At 67.9% G+C, this 15,632-nt stretch overlaps 3 protein-coding genes across 4 annotated transcripts; 1 reads left to right on the plus strand and 2 right to left on the minus strand.

Annotated features, from left to right (window-relative positions):
- On the minus strand, positions 1-7,311 carry THBS3 (thrombospondin 3). Its single transcript, XM_061375167.1, has 23 exons — positions 7,107-7,311; positions 6,155-6,361; positions 5,749-6,005; positions 5,560-5,662; positions 5,353-5,379; positions 4,994-5,076; positions 4,839-4,890; positions 4,608-4,756; positions 4,368-4,508; positions 4,160-4,237; positions 3,930-4,082; positions 3,707-3,817; positions 3,131-3,238; positions 2,780-2,939; positions 2,587-2,705; positions 2,464-2,516; positions 2,108-2,301; positions 1,852-2,030; positions 1,696-1,744; positions 1,337-1,533; positions 1,097-1,269; positions 363-502; positions 1-241 (listed from the first exon to the last, which is right to left on the minus strand). Exons 1-23 carry the CDS (start codon positions 7,201-7,203, stop codon positions 183-185), a joined length of 2,889 nt encoding a protein of 962 aa, XP_061231151.1. The 5' UTR covers positions 7,204-7,311; the 3' UTR covers positions 1-182.
- A 784-nt stretch (positions 7,312-8,095) lies between these two features.
- Positions 8,096-10,619, plus strand: MTX1 (metaxin 1). Its single transcript, XM_061375207.1, has 8 exons — positions 8,096-8,253; positions 8,353-8,422; positions 9,005-9,084; positions 9,166-9,258; positions 9,468-9,650; positions 9,770-9,846; positions 10,082-10,236; positions 10,312-10,619. The coding sequence occupies exons 1-8, from the start codon at positions 8,173-8,175 to the stop codon at positions 10,530-10,532; spliced, it is 960 nt and encodes a 319-aa protein (XP_061231191.1). The 5' UTR covers positions 8,096-8,172; the 3' UTR covers positions 10,533-10,619.
- Positions 10,620-12,599: 1,980 nt separating this feature from the next.
- LOC133223991 (lysosomal acid glucosylceramidase-like) lies at positions 12,600-15,480 on the minus strand. 2 transcript variants are annotated; one of them, XM_061375189.1, is made up of 10 exons: positions 15,384-15,480; positions 15,106-15,297; positions 14,884-15,030; positions 14,622-14,755; positions 13,896-14,068; positions 13,572-13,809; positions 13,269-13,493; positions 13,030-13,193; positions 12,819-12,944; positions 12,600-12,743 (listed from the first exon to the last, which is right to left on the minus strand). In XM_061375189.1, the coding sequence occupies exons 1-10, from the start codon at positions 15,448-15,450 to the stop codon at positions 12,635-12,637; spliced, it is 1,575 nt and encodes a 524-aa protein (XP_061231173.1). In that variant the 5' UTR covers positions 15,451-15,480; the 3' UTR covers positions 12,600-12,634. The 2 variants fall into 2 exon arrangements, with proteins under 2 accessions (XP_061231173.1, XP_061231172.1); XM_061375188.1 differs by having other exon boundaries at positions 14,884-15,297.
- Positions 15,481-15,632: the final 152 nt, after the last annotated feature.

Below are 15,632 nucleotides of genomic sequence, written 5' to 3' on the forward strand. Positions count from 1 at the left end.
TAGAAAACACTTAAAACTTTATGGCCAGACTTCGGGCAGGGACCGGAGCAGCAGCGGGGGGGGCCGCGCCGGTACCGGCAGTGCAAAGTCCGCGGGGGGCCCGGAGCAGGGCCTGACCGGGAGCGGGGCCCAGAGCGGTGCCGCCGGAGCGGTGCGCGGGGAACCGGGCCCGGCGCGGGCGCTCACTCGCGTCCCTGCAGCAGGAACCGGCGGAAGGGCTCGAAGTCGGCGGGGATCGTGTCTGCGGGGACACAGCGGGGGGGGAAAGCTCCGGTAAACCGGGGCCGAGCCACCCCCTGCAGGAGATGCTCGTCGGGCTCTCGGCCGGGTAAAGCGGGGGCTCCCGGGGGGGCCCTGCTCACCGTTGCAGCGGTACTGCAGGTTGGACCAGATGATGTTCTCCTGGGAGAAGCAGAAGACCCCCAGCCGCCCCCCGCGCATCGTGGTGTCGATGATCACCCCGGAGTCGGCCACCAGCAGCGGGCCCTCGTACAGCCGGACCCTGCCGAGGGAACGGTGCGGCCCGGCCGCTCAGCGGGACCCCACCGGGGCATCCCGAACCGCGCTGGAGCGGGGCACGGGGACGGCGGCACCGAGCTGGGGCATCGCGGCCCGCGGGGGGATGCGAGCACCGGGCCGGGAACGGGGCATCCCGCGGCGAGGGGAAAGGCTGAACCCCGGGCCCCGGCCCGGGCCCCCCCGGCTGCGGCCGCGATGGAGCCCCCGGCCCCGGCCCCGCCGCCTTTGTCGGGCGCTTTGCATGTGAAAGGCTCCGGCGGCCGCGGGGTCGCCATGGAGACGGGACAATGGCCACGGGGGCCCGGCCGGGCGGACAGGACCGGCCCGCGGAGCCCCCCCGCGGCGGCCGCCCCGCCGGGAGCCTTAAAGGGGAAACGCGGTCCCAGCGGGGGGGACTCCTCCCCACCGACAGCGTCCTCCCCCCGCAAGAGCTGGAGCACACTGGGGATGGAGCCCTCCCCAGGGCATCCCCCCGCTGCTGTGGTCCCACCGGGGCTGGAGCGGTCCCCATCACCAGCATCCTCCCCGTGTCCCATGGCCGGAGCAGCCGCACCCCATCACCCCAGGCCCTGCTCACCTGATGTAGCCCACCTGGGGCCTGTGGGCCAGTTGCCAGCGATAGGAGGTCTTGTCCCTCCAGCCCACGTTGCGCGGGTCCTTCCAGAGCAGGCGGACGTGGTCGGGTGTGTGGCCCGTGTGCCACAGTGCATTGCGCAAGTGCTCCCCGGGGCCCGTCGAGGACTTCACTGCCTGTGGGTGCACGGGGGCGTCAATGGGGAGGGACCCCGACCTGGCGCCGGGGGGGGCCAGCACCCACCTTGAGCTGCAGCCCCGGCTCAGCCACAGCACGGAAAGGGGTGGCCTGCCAGTACGTCTGCTCCGTCTGCTTCCACATCACCACGTAGAAGCTGGCGCTGTCCTGGTAGCTGAAGATGAAGCCGGCGTAGTCATCGTCGGTGACAGTGTTGACATGGAAGGTGCCCTCGAAGTCCACCCCGTTGAAGGCTGTGTAGCCTACAGGCAGGCAAATGCTGCCAGGACACCTCTCCCCCAGCACGGGACCCCCCCATCCCAGCTCCCTCCACTCCTCTGTGGGGCAAAGAACCCCCCCAGCACAGGGGGACAGGAGCAGAGGGGCTGCCCCACAGGGCCTAGAGGGGGGAGAGCATCTCTTACCGACAGCCAAGCCTGGGTCACTGTTCATGGTCTGCACGATCTCCATGCCCTGATGGGGACAGCCGGGTGAGGGGCGTCCCCAGGGACCCCCGGGCCCTGCTCTGCTCCCCCCCCGCCAGCTCCGGCCCCATAAACACGGGGGGGCAGCACCCACACCTGGTTGAGGACGACCCAGTTGGGATCGATCTGAGCATCCCCCTCGGGGTCAAGGATGACGGTCTGGTAGGCTCGGAAGTCGGTCAGCGTCACCTCGGCGCTCTCGGGGCACACGTCGAGCTGATCCACCACCGTGTCGTTGTCAAAGTCCTCCTCGCACACATCGCCCACCCCGTTCCCTGCGGACACACAGCCCGGTCAGGCTGGGGTGAGCCCCGTGTGTGGCTCTGCCTCCTCCGGCCCACCCTGCCCTCACCATCCGAGTCCTTCTGGTTGGGGTTGGGGATGAGGCGGCAGTTGTCTGGGCCGGGCGCTGTGTAGTCGGGGATGCCATCGTTGTCATCGTCGTTGTCGCAGTCATCCCCCAGCCCATCGTTGTCCGAGTCCAGCTGGGAGCTGTTGGGGATCTCGGCGCAGTTGTCCTTGGTGTCCTGGTGCCCGTCCCCATCACTGGCAGCAAGAACAGGGTCACAGCAGTGCTGCACACTGGGGCCCCAGCACCGTGTCCCTGCACCATTGCCATCCCCAAAGACCTCGTCATCCCCTCTCCCAGGCCTCCAAGCCAGGAATGGATGGGGCAGGGTGGTGACCCCACCTCAGTGTGGTCCCTACCTGTCCTCATTGGTGTCACAGATGTCTCCCACCAGGTCGCTGTCCATATCTGTCTGGAGGAGAGCAGTGCCCTGGTTCAGCGCTGCCTGAGGACCCCCCATTCCCCGCCGGGCCCCACCATACCTGAGTGGGGTTGCTCATTTCAGGGCAACTGTCACAGGCGTCCCCAACCCCGTCCTCATCCCGGTCTGTCTGCAGAGGGTTGGGCACCTTGGGGCAGTTATCCAGCATGTTGGGAATCCCTGCAAGGACAGCGCTGGGTGGATGCCCGCAGCCCCGGCTGCAGCAGGACAGGGCAGCCCCCGCAGCCACTCACCGTCCCCATCGATGTCGTTGTCACAAGCGTCCCCCTCGCCGTTGCTGTCTGTGTCCCGCTGGTCGTTGTTGGGCACGTTGGGGCAGTTGTCGCAGGCGTCCCCGAAGGAGTCGGTGTCCGAGTTCTGCTGGTCCTTGTTGGGGAAGAGCCGGCAGTTGTCCTGTGAGAAAGGGGACAGGGATGCCCACGCTGCAGTCATTGGTGGGCAAGAGGCCACAGTCCCACATGGCCCAGTGCAGGACACCTCCAGTGGTGACCATCAAGAGCCCTAGGAGAAGCATCTTGAAGGAGTCAGCACCAAGCCAAAGGGAGAAGCCCCCTGCCCAGCACAGCCCCAAGAGCCGCAGGCACCTCCACGTTCTTGATGCCATCACCATCGGCATCATCATCACACTGGTCCCCGATGCCGTCGTTGTCAGCATCCTCCTGCCCCGAGTTTGGTGTCAGGCGGCAGTTGTCCTGCAGGGGCAGTGTCAGAGAGGAGGAGATGAGGTGTGAGGCACAGCCCCTGCCCTGGCAGATGATGCCTGCCCTGGCATCAAAGTTGCCAAGTTAGTAATAACTAAAGATGCTTTAGAACCATATATTAAAGAAAATTCACTTATAAAACATGTGGTCTTGGCTACTCACTTTTTAGATTTAATAGAGGATTTTTGGGCTACTACTAGGGGAATGCATGATGTGGCAGAAGCTTTAAAGAACCTTATTCCTGCCAACATTCCTACTATTATTGAAGCTGATTATACAACTCATTCAGAATTAGAAGAAATTCCTTTGGATGGGTTGTTTAATCATCGAGAAGAATTAATTAGAAATAAGGACCCAAACTATCCCATAGCAGGCAGTGTATACACATTTGATGGTATATAAGAAACTCCAAGAACAATCACTAAATACTGCTAGAAGCAGCGTGCTGCTGGTACCCACCTGCTTGCAGTGCTTGTTGTTGTCGATGCAGGGCAGGGGCTCATCGGGGTAGCCGTCGAGGTCCGTGTCTTGCCCACACACGTTGCCGTTGCCAGCCCAGCCCACGTTGCACTGAAGGAACAAGGAATCAGGAGCGGGGAAGCAGGACAAGGCCATGGCAGGACCGAGCGCTGCCCGTGTCCCCCCCGGCTTCCCCCTCCTCCTGCCCCATCCCCTCACGCACCGCACAGGAGATCTCCCCGTTCCTCTCGAACACGCAGAAGCCGTTGACATCGCAGGGGTTGGAGGTGGGAGCGCTGCAGGACTTCTGTGGGATGCAGCCGGACGTTTGGTTCCCCACAAAGCCGGACTTGCAGGGACCGCACTTGTAGGAGCCCTGGGAGAGGGAGGGCAGGGTCGGGATGAGGGAGCGGAGCAGCCGCGGGCGCCAGGCTGTGGGGCAGCTCTGCTCACCAGCGTGTTGGTGCAGATGGAGTTGGGGTCACAGCCCCCGTTGTTCCCATCGTTGCACTCATCAATATCCGTGCAAACCTGCGCGCAGGGAGGGAGAGGCCATCACACGGGGCAGCTCCGCCCATTCCTGTCCCTCCTCCGGCAGCATCCTCCACCCATCCCCGCAGCCGGGAGCATCCACAGGGATCGGGCTGAGCACCGCGCTCACCTGCTTGCTGGCCCGTGCATAGTCAGCTCCCACACCGGACACGGTGTTGCCGCGGTAGCCACGGGGACAGGGCTCGCAGCGGAAGCCGGGGGCAGTGTTGATGCACTTGGAGCCAGGGAAGCAGGGGTTGGCGTGGGCACACTGCGGAGGGAGAAACACCCCTTCACCCTCCGGCCCGGCGGGATGGCCACAGCCCCAGGGCATCCCAGTGGAGGGGAGCAGCGTCTGCAGCGCACGCACCTCGTCGATGTCGGCACAGTGGGTGCCGTTGCCCTCCAGCCCCGGCGGGCAGGGCCCGCAGCGGTACCCGGGGTACTCGTAGGTCTCCATGCAGTCCACGCCGCTGAAGCAGGGGTTGGGGTTGCAGCGGGACCGGTGCTCGTGGAAGCCTGAGGGGGGGGGGACCGGGCAGGGGTGAGACAGGGCCGCCCTTTGCCCCCTGAGGTGGGAGCAGAGCCTCGCAGCACTCACCGCAGACCTGGCACTCCATGATGGTGTTGCGGATCAGGGACATCTCCTTCACCTGCGGCAGCAGAGCGGCAGCGTCAGCGGGGCAGCATCCCCCGGAGGATGCTCCTGGGGAATCCAGCCCAGGGAGAGCTGGTACCACCCCCCACCCGCCTCACCTGGTCCCTGATGTCCTCCCGCAGCTCGGTCAGGACCCGGTTGAACAGGGTCAGCTGCGTCACCAGCGCCTTGGTCTGCTCGCCTGGCCGGGAGCAAAGGGACAAGGTGAGCCCCAAGGCAGATGCAGCTCCCCAGGGCCATGGGCTGGGAAGTGGGAGGACAAGAAAGGCAACGGCTCCCCCTCCTCCTCCTCCTCCTCCTCCCTGGTGCACACAGGATCCCTTCCCCTGCAGCAACCCCTTGGATCCAGCACATCCTGAGGCCAGCAGGCACGTGGGGCACCGGGGAGGTTTGTGTAGCCCCAAACAGCACCATTGCCCTCATGCCAGGGAAGGAGGGAAGCGGAGCAGAGACTTACCCAGGATGGAGGCCAGCGCGTTCATCACTGCCAAGAGAGAGGCAAGATGTTACCGAGTGCTGCAGCAGTGCAGGGCTGCTCCTGGTCAGTGCATGCACAGCCCTTGGGCAGCAGCACCCCTCTGTGTCACCTCCTACCTCGTGTGTCACAGCACACGGGTGACCCCCTACCTGCTCTGCCCGGTGCAAGGGGCAGACGTGCCATTACCTGCAGTGTGAATGGACTCATCCCCTTGGAAAGGGCACTCGCTCAGGGCCCCCACGCGGCTCATGGACCCCCCCAGGATCAGCTTCATCGACTCCACGACCCCCTGATGTACAAAGGGAGATGTGGTCAGGCGGGGGGGGAAGCTCTGCCTGTCCCCAGAGGCACAGCAAGGGGGGTCCCAGCACTCACCTGCATCCTCTGGTAGGCTTTCTGCCCCGTGCGCACCTCGATGGACTCCACCTCCGCCAGGGGGATCTCGGAGAGCTCGGGCAGCCCCACGCTGGAGTCCATCTGCTTGCAGTCGACGTAGAGCTCCACGCTGAGCATGTCCCCGCGCAGCCCGCTCAGGCGCACGATGACCGAGTGGCTCTGCCCATCCGCCACGTGCGCGTGCTGCAGGTTCACCGAGTGCAGTTTGTTGTCCTCCCGCAGGTATCGCACCAGCACTGCGGAGCAGTGGAGAGAGCCCGTCAGCTCCCCCCTGCCCCAGCGCTGGCAGCCCCCCCGGACCAGCGTGCACCCAGTGCCAGCCCCTGCGGGCCCCTCGGGTGGCAGCGCCTCGCTCCCCGTTTCCGTCCGAGCATCACGGACCCACCTTTGTTGATTTTCCCCACTACGGAGACCTCCAACCACCTCGTGTTGTCCTTCTTAGAGTAGAGGCCGAAGAGGGTCCCCCCCTGCTTGGGGGGCAGGCGGAAGGTGGACAGGAGGTAAACGTCGTTAACGGTCAGGAGCTCCATGCGGATCTTGTGTGTGATGCTGGCCATCTGCCGGGCCTCGCTCACCAGCAGCAGGTCGATGACTGCGGGACCCAAACGCGGGGGTCGCCTCCTGAACCGGGACCCGCAGCTCCGGACATGCCCGGACCCGGGGGAGGTCCCTGGACCGCCGGGCCCCGGGGGTCCGGGGAAGCCCCGAGATCCCCGGGCCCCGCCCAGCGCCGGCCCCGCGCGGTGGCGCTCCAGGACCGGCAGCGCCGCGGCCGCACCACCGGGAGGGACCCGCGGAGCCCAGCGGGGACCCCGGCCCGGAGCCCGCCCCGCTCCGCACCCAGCTCCGCACCCGGGGCTTCCCCGCCGGCCCCGCGCATCCCGCAGCCGGGACGGCCCCGCAGAGCGGGGATGAAACTCGCGGGACTGCTCCCCCCACACACCCCGCCTCGCCAAACCGCATCGGGACCCGGAGCTCCTGCAGGCACGGCCCGGCCCGGGGCGCTCCGGGGAGGCGCGGAGAGCCCGGTCCCGCCGCCTGCTCCGTGCAGCCGCACCGGGCAGAGCAGCAGCAGCAGCCCCGGCAAGCGGCAGCCGCGCACCGCTGGAGCCCCCGCTGCCCCGAGCTCGCATCGGGACCGACCGGCGGCTCCCTGCTCCCGGCGGCCGCCCCGCGCCCCGCGGATGAATGCGCCCCGGTCCCCCCGTCCCTCGGTGCTCCGGTGCCCGCAGCGCGGCTGCCGGAGCTCCCCGGGCGAGCAGAGCCGCTGTCAGCGGGCCCCGGGCCGGGCAGCGGGGCCGGGGGTCCCCGTGCGCCTCGCCCCGCTCTCCCCTTACCTTGCAGCCCCTGGCGAGCCGCGCCGGCGGCGCCCAGCAGGAGCAGCGCCAGGAGCGCGCCCAGCGCCGGGCCCCCCGCGGCCGCCGGTGCCCCCATCCCGCCGGTGCCGCCGGTGCGGAGCGGAGCGCGGTGGAGCGGGGTGGCGCGACGGGGGAGGGGCCGGGGCTGCCGGCGAGGAGGAAACAAAGAGCCGTCAATCACGGGCGCGCATCCCGGGGACCCCGGCGGCGGAGGGGAGAGGAGCGGAGCGGGGCGGGCGGGGAGCACCGGGGGAGCCACCGGCAGCCCCGCGCTGCCCGGCCCTGGCGCAGCTCCGGTTCACCGGGAGGTCAGGGAGTCTGGGGCCGCGCTACAGCGAGCCAGAGCCGCCCCAGCAGCGCCGGAGCATCCCAGGGCCGGGCACGGCGGGGGGGGTAGGGGGGGTGTCCCCCGGTGCCAGTCCCCGGGGCGGGCGGTGCTCCCCCGGCGGGAGCGGAGCCAGCGCTTGGGAGCGCTCAGCGGCGTCAATCAGCGCCGGGCCCCGGCCCAAGCCCCGCAGCAACGCGATGAGCTCAGCCCCTGCGCCGGGAGAGCGGAGCCGCCGGGGGAGCCCCCGCTTTGCCCTCGGGCGGCGGCGGCAGCAGCGCGGGGCCCCGCGGGCAGCCCTCGGTTGGGCAGCGCCGCGCGGTCCCGGTCCCGGTCCCGGTCCGGTCTGTGACGCCGGAGCCGCTGCAGCGCTCGGGGCGCTCCCCGCTGAGCCCCGGCCAAGGCGGGCGGGCGGCCCCGGCCGTGTTTATCGCTGTTTCCCCCGGCTCCATAACAACGCCCCAGCGCCGTTCCAGCGGCTCCGAGCGGAGCAGCGGCCCCGGGCAGCGCCGGGACGGGGCGGGGGCTGCTCCCGAGCCGCCCCCCCCCTTCCACGGGAGCTCCCGGCCCCGTTCCCCTTCCACGGACACGTGCGGGGCGCTGGGACCCGGGGGGGGGGGGGCTCCGCTCGGACACGGGGCGGCCCCGAGCCGGTGGCGGAGCCGCCCCGCGGTGGGGACGGGCGGAGCCGGGCCGTGTGGTTCCGGGTCGGGCGGGAAGATGGCGGCGCCCATGGAGCTGTTCTGCTGGGCCGGGGGCTGGGGGCTGCCCTCGGTGGACCCCGACTGTTTGGCCGTGCTGGTGAGCGGCGGCAGCGCCGGGGCCGGGAGCGCGGCGGGCCGGGCTCGGTGCGCCCCGTCCGGCCGAGCCCCCGCTCCCGCCGCCGCTCTCCCCTTGCAGACGTACGCGCGGTTCACGGGAGCGCCGCTGAAGGTTCACCGGGTCTCCAGCCCCTGGAGGAGCCCCTCCGGTAAGGACCGCCCCCCCCGGGGGCTACCGGCACCGCTCGCAGCCGGGACCACCCGACCCAGTGCAACCGACCCAGTGCACCCCCACTGCATCCTGCTCCCTCTAACCCCTGCGCCTTCCCGTTCTCACTGCCACCACCCCCGACCCCACTGCACTCCCTGCCCCAGTGCACCCCCGACCCCACTGCACCCCCGACCCCATTGCATCCCCTGCTCCATTGCACTCCCTGCCCCATTGCACCCCTGACCCCATTGCACCCCCGACCCCATTGCACCCCCTGCCCCAGTGCAACCCCCGACCCCATTGCACCCCCAACCGCATTGCAACCCCTGCCATATTGCATCCCCTGCTCCGCTGCACTCCCTGCCCCACTGCACTTCCTGCCCCATTGCACCCCCACCCCATTGCACCCCCGACCCCACTGCACTCCCTGCCCCATTGCACCCCCAACCCCATTGCTCCCCCTGCCCCATTGCAACCCCTCGCACTGCCATGTGCCCCTCTGTCTTGCACCCCTTACCTGAGCCTAGGAGCCCCTTACCTCGGCACCGATGCCTGCACCTATCCCCTCTCCTGCCCTCAGGGCGCCTGCCGGCCTTGAAGACGAGGGACAACGGCACCATCTCCAGAATGGAGCAGATCATAACTCACCTCAGGAAACAGGTATGGGGGGCACGAGGGGCACCCCCAGGAGCCCCCTGGGAGGAAGGGGGCAGGGTTTGGTCCCATTGTGTTGCCCTGCAGAAGTACAACGCTGACTACGACCTCTCTGCTGCGCAAGGGGCGGACACGCTGGCCTTCGTGTCCCTGCTGGAGGAGAAGCTGCTGCCGGTGCTGGTGAGCTCTCTTAGGGACCGGGGCCCAGGCTCTGGAGCAGCAGGAGCAGGGATGATGGTGCTGGGCTCTGCTATGGGAGCAGTGGGGACCCCACTGATCCCTCAGCCCCTTGGGGTCTCTGGGGCACTCAGTGCCTGGGTGAGCAGCACCGGGCATGGCTTCAGCCCCCCCATATCCTGGGCACTATGGGGGGTTGCTCCCCACCGCAGATCCACACCTTCTGGGTGGACGCAAAGAACTACGTGGAGCACACGCGGAAGTGGTACGCGGAAACCATCCCCTTTCCCCTCAACTTCTTCCTGCCCAACTGCATGCACAAGCAGCACCTGGAGCGGCTGCAGCTTCTCTGGGGGGACGGCTACATGGAGGATGAGGAGAAGCTGGAGAAAGAGGTGAGGGGATGCGCTTCGGGCACAGCAGCTCCTCGTCGGGCTCCGGGGCTCGCTCCGGTCCCACTGCCCCAGTCCCACTCCGTGGCTGGGGGTGAGAGCCCTGTCTCCTCCTGCTCCAGCTGTACCGGGATGCTCGGGAATGTCTGACGCTCCTGTCCCAGCGCCTCGGATCCCAGAAGTTCTTCTTCGGAGACTCGTAGGTGGCTGCAGGGGGAGGATGCTCTGCACACACAGCACTGACCCCATGGGGGTCCACAGGGGTGCCCCCAGCCCCATCTCTTGTTGGAGCCAGCTCCGGGGTGGGAGCATCCCGGTCCCCCCCTTGGGGTTGGAAGCAGAGAGGGAGGCGCTGCCCTCCCCTGGGGCACAGGGGGTGGCCCCTGATGGCTTTGGGTTGGGGCAGTGACTCAGGGCAGGTCTCTGTGCCCCAGGCCAGCCTCCCTCGACGCCTTCGTCTTCAGCCGCCTGGCGCCGCTCCTGAAGGCGAAACTCCCCAATGGGAAACTGCAGCAGCACCTCAAGTCCCTGCAGAACCTGTGCAACTACTGCAGCTCCATCCTCAGCCTCTACTTCCCCTGGGACGGAGGTGAGATGTGTGCCCCCCCCCTCACCCAGCGGGCTCAGGGTGCTCGGTGCCCTCACCCTGCCTCTGTCCCCCCAGCGGAGCACCCGGGGAGCACCCCACGGGCTGCAGGCACCGACGAGGCCGAGGAGGACCCCCACAAGCGGCGGAACCAGCTGCTGTCGGTGCTGCTGGGGCTGGCGGCCATGCTGGGCTACGCCTTCCTCAGCGGCATCGTGTCCATCCAGCGCGGCGGCACGGGGCCGGCCGCCCGGCAGCCCATTGCCATGCAGGAGGAGGAGGAGGAGGAGGAGGAGTGAGGAGGAGCCGCTCGCCCGCTCCCTGGGACTGTTTGGACACCGGAGCGTGGCAGCATCGCTCCCTGGGGATGCTCCGCTCCGCATCCCGCCGGGGCCCTGCCGGGCGCGCTGCCACGCCAATAAACGTCCCCGGCATCACAGGCGCCCTCGCGTCCTCCCAGCACCTCGGGTCCCTTCCCAGTGTCCCCACTCTCACAGCCTGGAGCACTGCAGCAGGCACTGATGTGGTGCCCTGTTCCATGCCTGCTCTGTCTCACTACCGCATCCTCCCGCAGCTCCAGCTCCTGTCCCCATCCTCGGGGCTCTCTGGGGATGGGGTGAAGGGCAGGACAAGGGCTGAAAGCATCTGTGAGCATCTCAGCAGCACCCTGGTTCCTTTCCCCGGCAGCTGTGGGGCTGAGCCCACATCTCCCCTGTCCCACAGTATCCCCACAGAGCAGGCAGCAGGTTCGGGGGGGCTGGGGTGTGTGTGCCCCCCTGCCATGCTGCTGCCGGCCTGGCTTTCCTGGGAGCTGTGGCTCCTTGGCAGGATGTGGCACAGCCTCGAAGGGCACGAGGCTGCAGAGCCTGGCAACCCCTGCACCTCCATCCTCAGCCTCGGCTTCCCCTGGGATGGAGGTGAGATGTGTGTGTCCCAGCCTCACTCAGCAGGCTCAGAGTCCTGGATGGGCACCCAGAGCCCCACTCCCTGCTGATGGATGGGTACCCAGAGCCCCGCTCCCTGCTGATGGATGGGTACCCAGAGCCCTGCTCCCTGCTGTTGGATGGGTACCCCGATCCCTGCTCCCTGCTGCTGGATGGGCACCCAGATCCCTGCTGATGGATGGGTACCCAGATCCTGGCTCCCTGTTGCTGGGTGGGCACCCAGAGCCCCGCTCCCGGTTCTGGCCCCGGCGCTCGCAGGGTGCGGGCAGGAGCCGCGGTGGCCGCCGCAGGGATCCCTCCGGGCTCCGTTTGCCTCCATGCGCCCGCCCGCAGGCGGGAGCCGCTGCCGCTGGCTCTGCCGAGAGCGCATCGCGGCCCCCCAGGCTCCGCGGGGCTCCCCCGGGGCTCCCCCGAGCGGCTGCGGTGGAGACGGGGCCAGGAAACAGCGCTCGCTTGTTCGGGGCAGGGGCAGGGGCAGGGGCAGGAGCAGGGGCAGGAGCAGGGGCAGGGGCAGGAGCAGGGGCAGGAGCAGGGGCAGGAGCAGGGGCAGGGGCAGGGCAGGAGCAGGAGCAGGGGCAGGAGCAGGCAGGGGCAGGGGCAGGACGCAGGGGCAGGGCAGGGCAGGGGCAGGAGCAGGGGCAGGGGCAGGGGCAGGAGCAGGAGCAGGGGCAGGAGCAGGGGCAGGGGCAGGGGCAGGGGCAGGGGCAGGAGCAGGAGCAGGGGCAGGAGCAGGAGCAGGAGCAGGGGCAGGGGCAGGGGCAGGGGCAGGGGCAGGGGCAGGGGCAGGGGTAGGAGCAGGGGCAGGGGCAGGCTGGGTCCCCCCCGCTCCCTGCGCGATGGCCGCGGTGCGGTGGGAGCGGAGCCGCGGTGCCAGGAGCGGCGCTGGAGCCTCCCCCCGCGCTGGCGCAGCTCGAGGGGCCCCACGGGGAGGGGATGAGGCAATGCAGCTCCCCCCATCACGTCACTCGGGAACTATGTACCCGGCGCTCCCGGTTCCCATTAGCCGGGAAGCGCCGATGCTGCTCCAGCGGCACAAACCGCAGCCGCCTGCTCCGGCCGGAGCTGCTGACGTCCGGGCCCTGTGCTCAACCCCAGCTCCTCATCCCTGCCAGCTCCTGGTGCCTGCCCAGGGGATGCTGCAGTCGGGGTGACAGCCCTTTGCCTCCCTGCTGCATGCACCCCGACCCCAAGGTGCCCCCAGGAGCCCCATAGGGCTCACAGCAGCCCCAAACCTGCGTCCTCTGGCCCCTGGCACGGTCCAGCAAGGGAGGGCAGAGGGGCTGCAGGCGAGGCTGTAGAAAACCTGTTTATTGTATGAAAACACCTAGAAAAGAGCAGACATCACAGCCCTTGGATCAACCAGGTCCCCAGCCCCACACAGGGGCCTGTCCCCAAGCCCCCCTCCAGCCCCACACTCCCGGTGCCAGCAGCTCCCTTCTCCACCAGCCACATCCATCCTAGGCTGGCTGCTTCCAGAGGAACGTCTGGATGGAGTCACTGAGAGCCGTGGCCTCGAAGAAGCCAACCCGAGGGTCAGAGACCCCGAAGGGCACATCCATGGGGGAGCTGTGGGGATGGCAAAGGGGCCGCAGGTCAGGAGGCAGCCGCGCTCCGGGCTGGGCACAGGGCTCAGGCACTCACCGGTTCAGGACCACCAGGACCACGGCACCATCGGGGCGCAGGAAGGCCGAATGCTCCAGGTCACAGCGGTGGCACCTCTTGGACACAGCCAGCCCCACGCGCTGAGAGCCCTCAGGGATGAACTTGCTGTGGGGACAGCACCAGGACAGGGATGGGGACCCCCTCTCAGGCCGGTGGCATCACCCCCGCCCCACTCCCAGCCGTGCCCCACCTGAAGTGCCCCATGTGGTAGAACATGGGCTGCTTGTAGAAGATGTCCTTGCTGCTGTCCACGATGATGGGGCTGTCCACATAGTTCTTGCTCCAGTTGGGGCCCCCCTTCATATCCAGGGCCAGGTTCCAGTCGGTCCAACCCGTCACGTAGTTGTTGAGGTTCTATGGGGCAGATGATGGTGCTGAGCCATGGAGGGCGCGGGGGGTGGCTCATCCATGTCCCCAGCCAAACCCTACCGTCAGGATGCTGTGGCTGTATTTGCTGCCGCGGTCCCAGCCGCCCAGCACCACCCTGGGCTCCCAAAAGTAGGAGCCGGCGGAAGCCTCGGTGGAGAGGAGGAAGTAATCAGGGAAGAGGTGGTGGGTGATGGACAGCGTGAGGTCGATGGGCGCCAGGAAGTCCAGGTACCAATGGATGCCGATGCCGCTGACGTAGCTGGCGGCCACGGGGTCTTTGAGGACCTGGCAGGAGAAGAGGGTCACCGGTGCCCAGGGCCGGTGGAGCTGCGCGGTGCCAGCACAGTGGCCGTGGGCACTCACCACCTCGGCCCAGTAGGGCAGCATCACCCTCTGGTCATCCAGGATGATGAGGCGCACGTCGCGGTGGGAGCTGTTGGCCAGCGCGGGGCCCAGGTCCCGGGCGATGAAGTCCCTCTGGTGCTCGGGGGAGAAGCCCAGGCACTGGAAGGGGTAGAAGATGATCTCCCCGGCCGTGGGCTCGTTCCCTGCTGTCACTGCCCAGAAGGTCAGGTTGTGCTTGGCGTATTCATCCAGGAACCTGGGTGTGCGGCACACGGTGAAGGGCCCCATTGTGGCAGCGCCGGCCCCATGCCCCGGCACCCACCGCGCTCCGCAGCCCCTCACCGGATGAAGTACTTGGCCCAGGCCTGGTGGTACTTGTCCCCGGGGCTGCCCTTCAGCGTCCCCCTCCCCGTCATGGCGCCGTTCGTCTTCATCCACACCGGGGAGGTCCAGGGGCTGGCGTAGAGCGACAGCGGGCGCTTGGCCATAGCCTGGGCTGCCCGGAGGATGGGGATCTGCGGAGAGCCAGGAGGGCAGCGGGCGCTCGGGGCTTGCCTCAGTGCCAGCACCATGGGCAGCAGGACGAGCGCCCTCCCTCCCCATCAGTGGGAAGGTGCTCCCCTTCCCCATCCCATCCCATCCCATTCAATCCTATCCCATTCCATCCCATTCTATCCCATTCCATCCCATTCCATCCCATTCCATCCCATTCCATCCCATTCCATCCCATTCCATCCCATTCCATTCCATCCCATTCCATCCCATCCCAATCCATCCAATCCCATCCCATTCCAACCCATTCTATCCCATCCCATCCCTTCCCATCCCATCCCATACTATTCCATTCCATCCCATCCCATTCCATCCCATCCCATCCCATTCCATCCCATCCCATCCCATCCCATACTATTCCATCCCATCCCATCCCATTCCATACTATTCCATCCTATCCTATCCATCCCATCCCATCCCATCCTATCCTGTCCCATTCCATCCCATCCCATCCCATCCTATCCCATCCCATCCCATCCCATCCCATCCCACTCGGGCTTACCCTTTGGGACTCACCTTCATCCTCGTGTCCTCCTCCGTCAGATTGAAGTGCTTCAGCTCGAAGTCGCCCTCTGCATCAGCATAGGTGTACAGGCGGACGGAGAAGTCGGTGCTGGCCATGGGGACGCGCACGAGGTTGTACTCGATGCCTGGGGACAGGGCGGGTGGTGATGGACATCCCTGGGGTGTCTTTGTGGGGAGCAGCCCCTTGGCAGGGCTCTCAGAGGAGGTCGGAGCAGCCCCACCGCGCCGCAGCATCGCCCTGCCTCAGGCTCACCCTCCTCGGAGAAGTAGGAGCGGAGCAGGTGATTCTGAGCATCCTTGGACAGGGACAAGATGTTGATGGCAGCCGAGTCTGTGACGGAGCCCCCGAAGCCCTTCACCCTCTGGTACCGCTGCGCCGTGTCCAGGGTGAGGTGGAAATCTGCAGGGGACAGAGAGAGCATCGCAGCCGCAGGCAGGGATGGGCTCCGTGCCCCGCATCCGGCCCTGCGGGTACCTGGGGTGGCTGCGTTGCGCTGGAAGCTCCCCTCGCTGCGCTCCAGCCGCTTCCCGGCCTTGCTGCTCTCGTACCTCACGTAGGTGCCCGGCGCCGGCAGCACCACGGGCTCCAGGGTGTCGCAGTACGCGGCGCTGCAGGCGCACACCGGAGAGCCCTGCCCGAAGTCCTTGGCATCGCAGGGGCGGCCGCCTGCGGGAGGAGGCACCGGGTCGGGCCCGGCTCACCACGGACACCGAACGCTGCCCTCCGGCCCCCGGCACGGCACCAGCACCTACCTGCTGCTCGCCACGCTGCCTGCGCCAGCAGGAGCCAGCCCAGGACCCTGGCACTGCCCGGCCCCATCGCAGCTCTGGGGACAAGAACCAGGCTGGGAGCGGGTGATTGGCGTCAGCAACCGGTTCCCTGGTGGAGCACAAGGGATGGGGAAGGGCTGAGGGAGCTGGGGGGTTCAGATGGGGAAGGGAAGGCTCAGGGGGGACCTGATCATTGCCTACAACTGCCTGAGAGGAGGATGGAGCCGGGGG

Source organism: Neopsephotus bourkii, unplaced genomic scaffold (genome assembly GCF_033783945.1).
Source record: "Neopsephotus bourkii isolate Nb327-2 ecotype Australia unplaced genomic scaffold, CSIRO-AGI_Nbou_v1 NB_1660, whole genome shotgun sequence".
NCBI lineage: Eukaryota > Metazoa > Chordata > Aves > Psittaciformes > Psittacidae > Neopsephotus > Neopsephotus bourkii.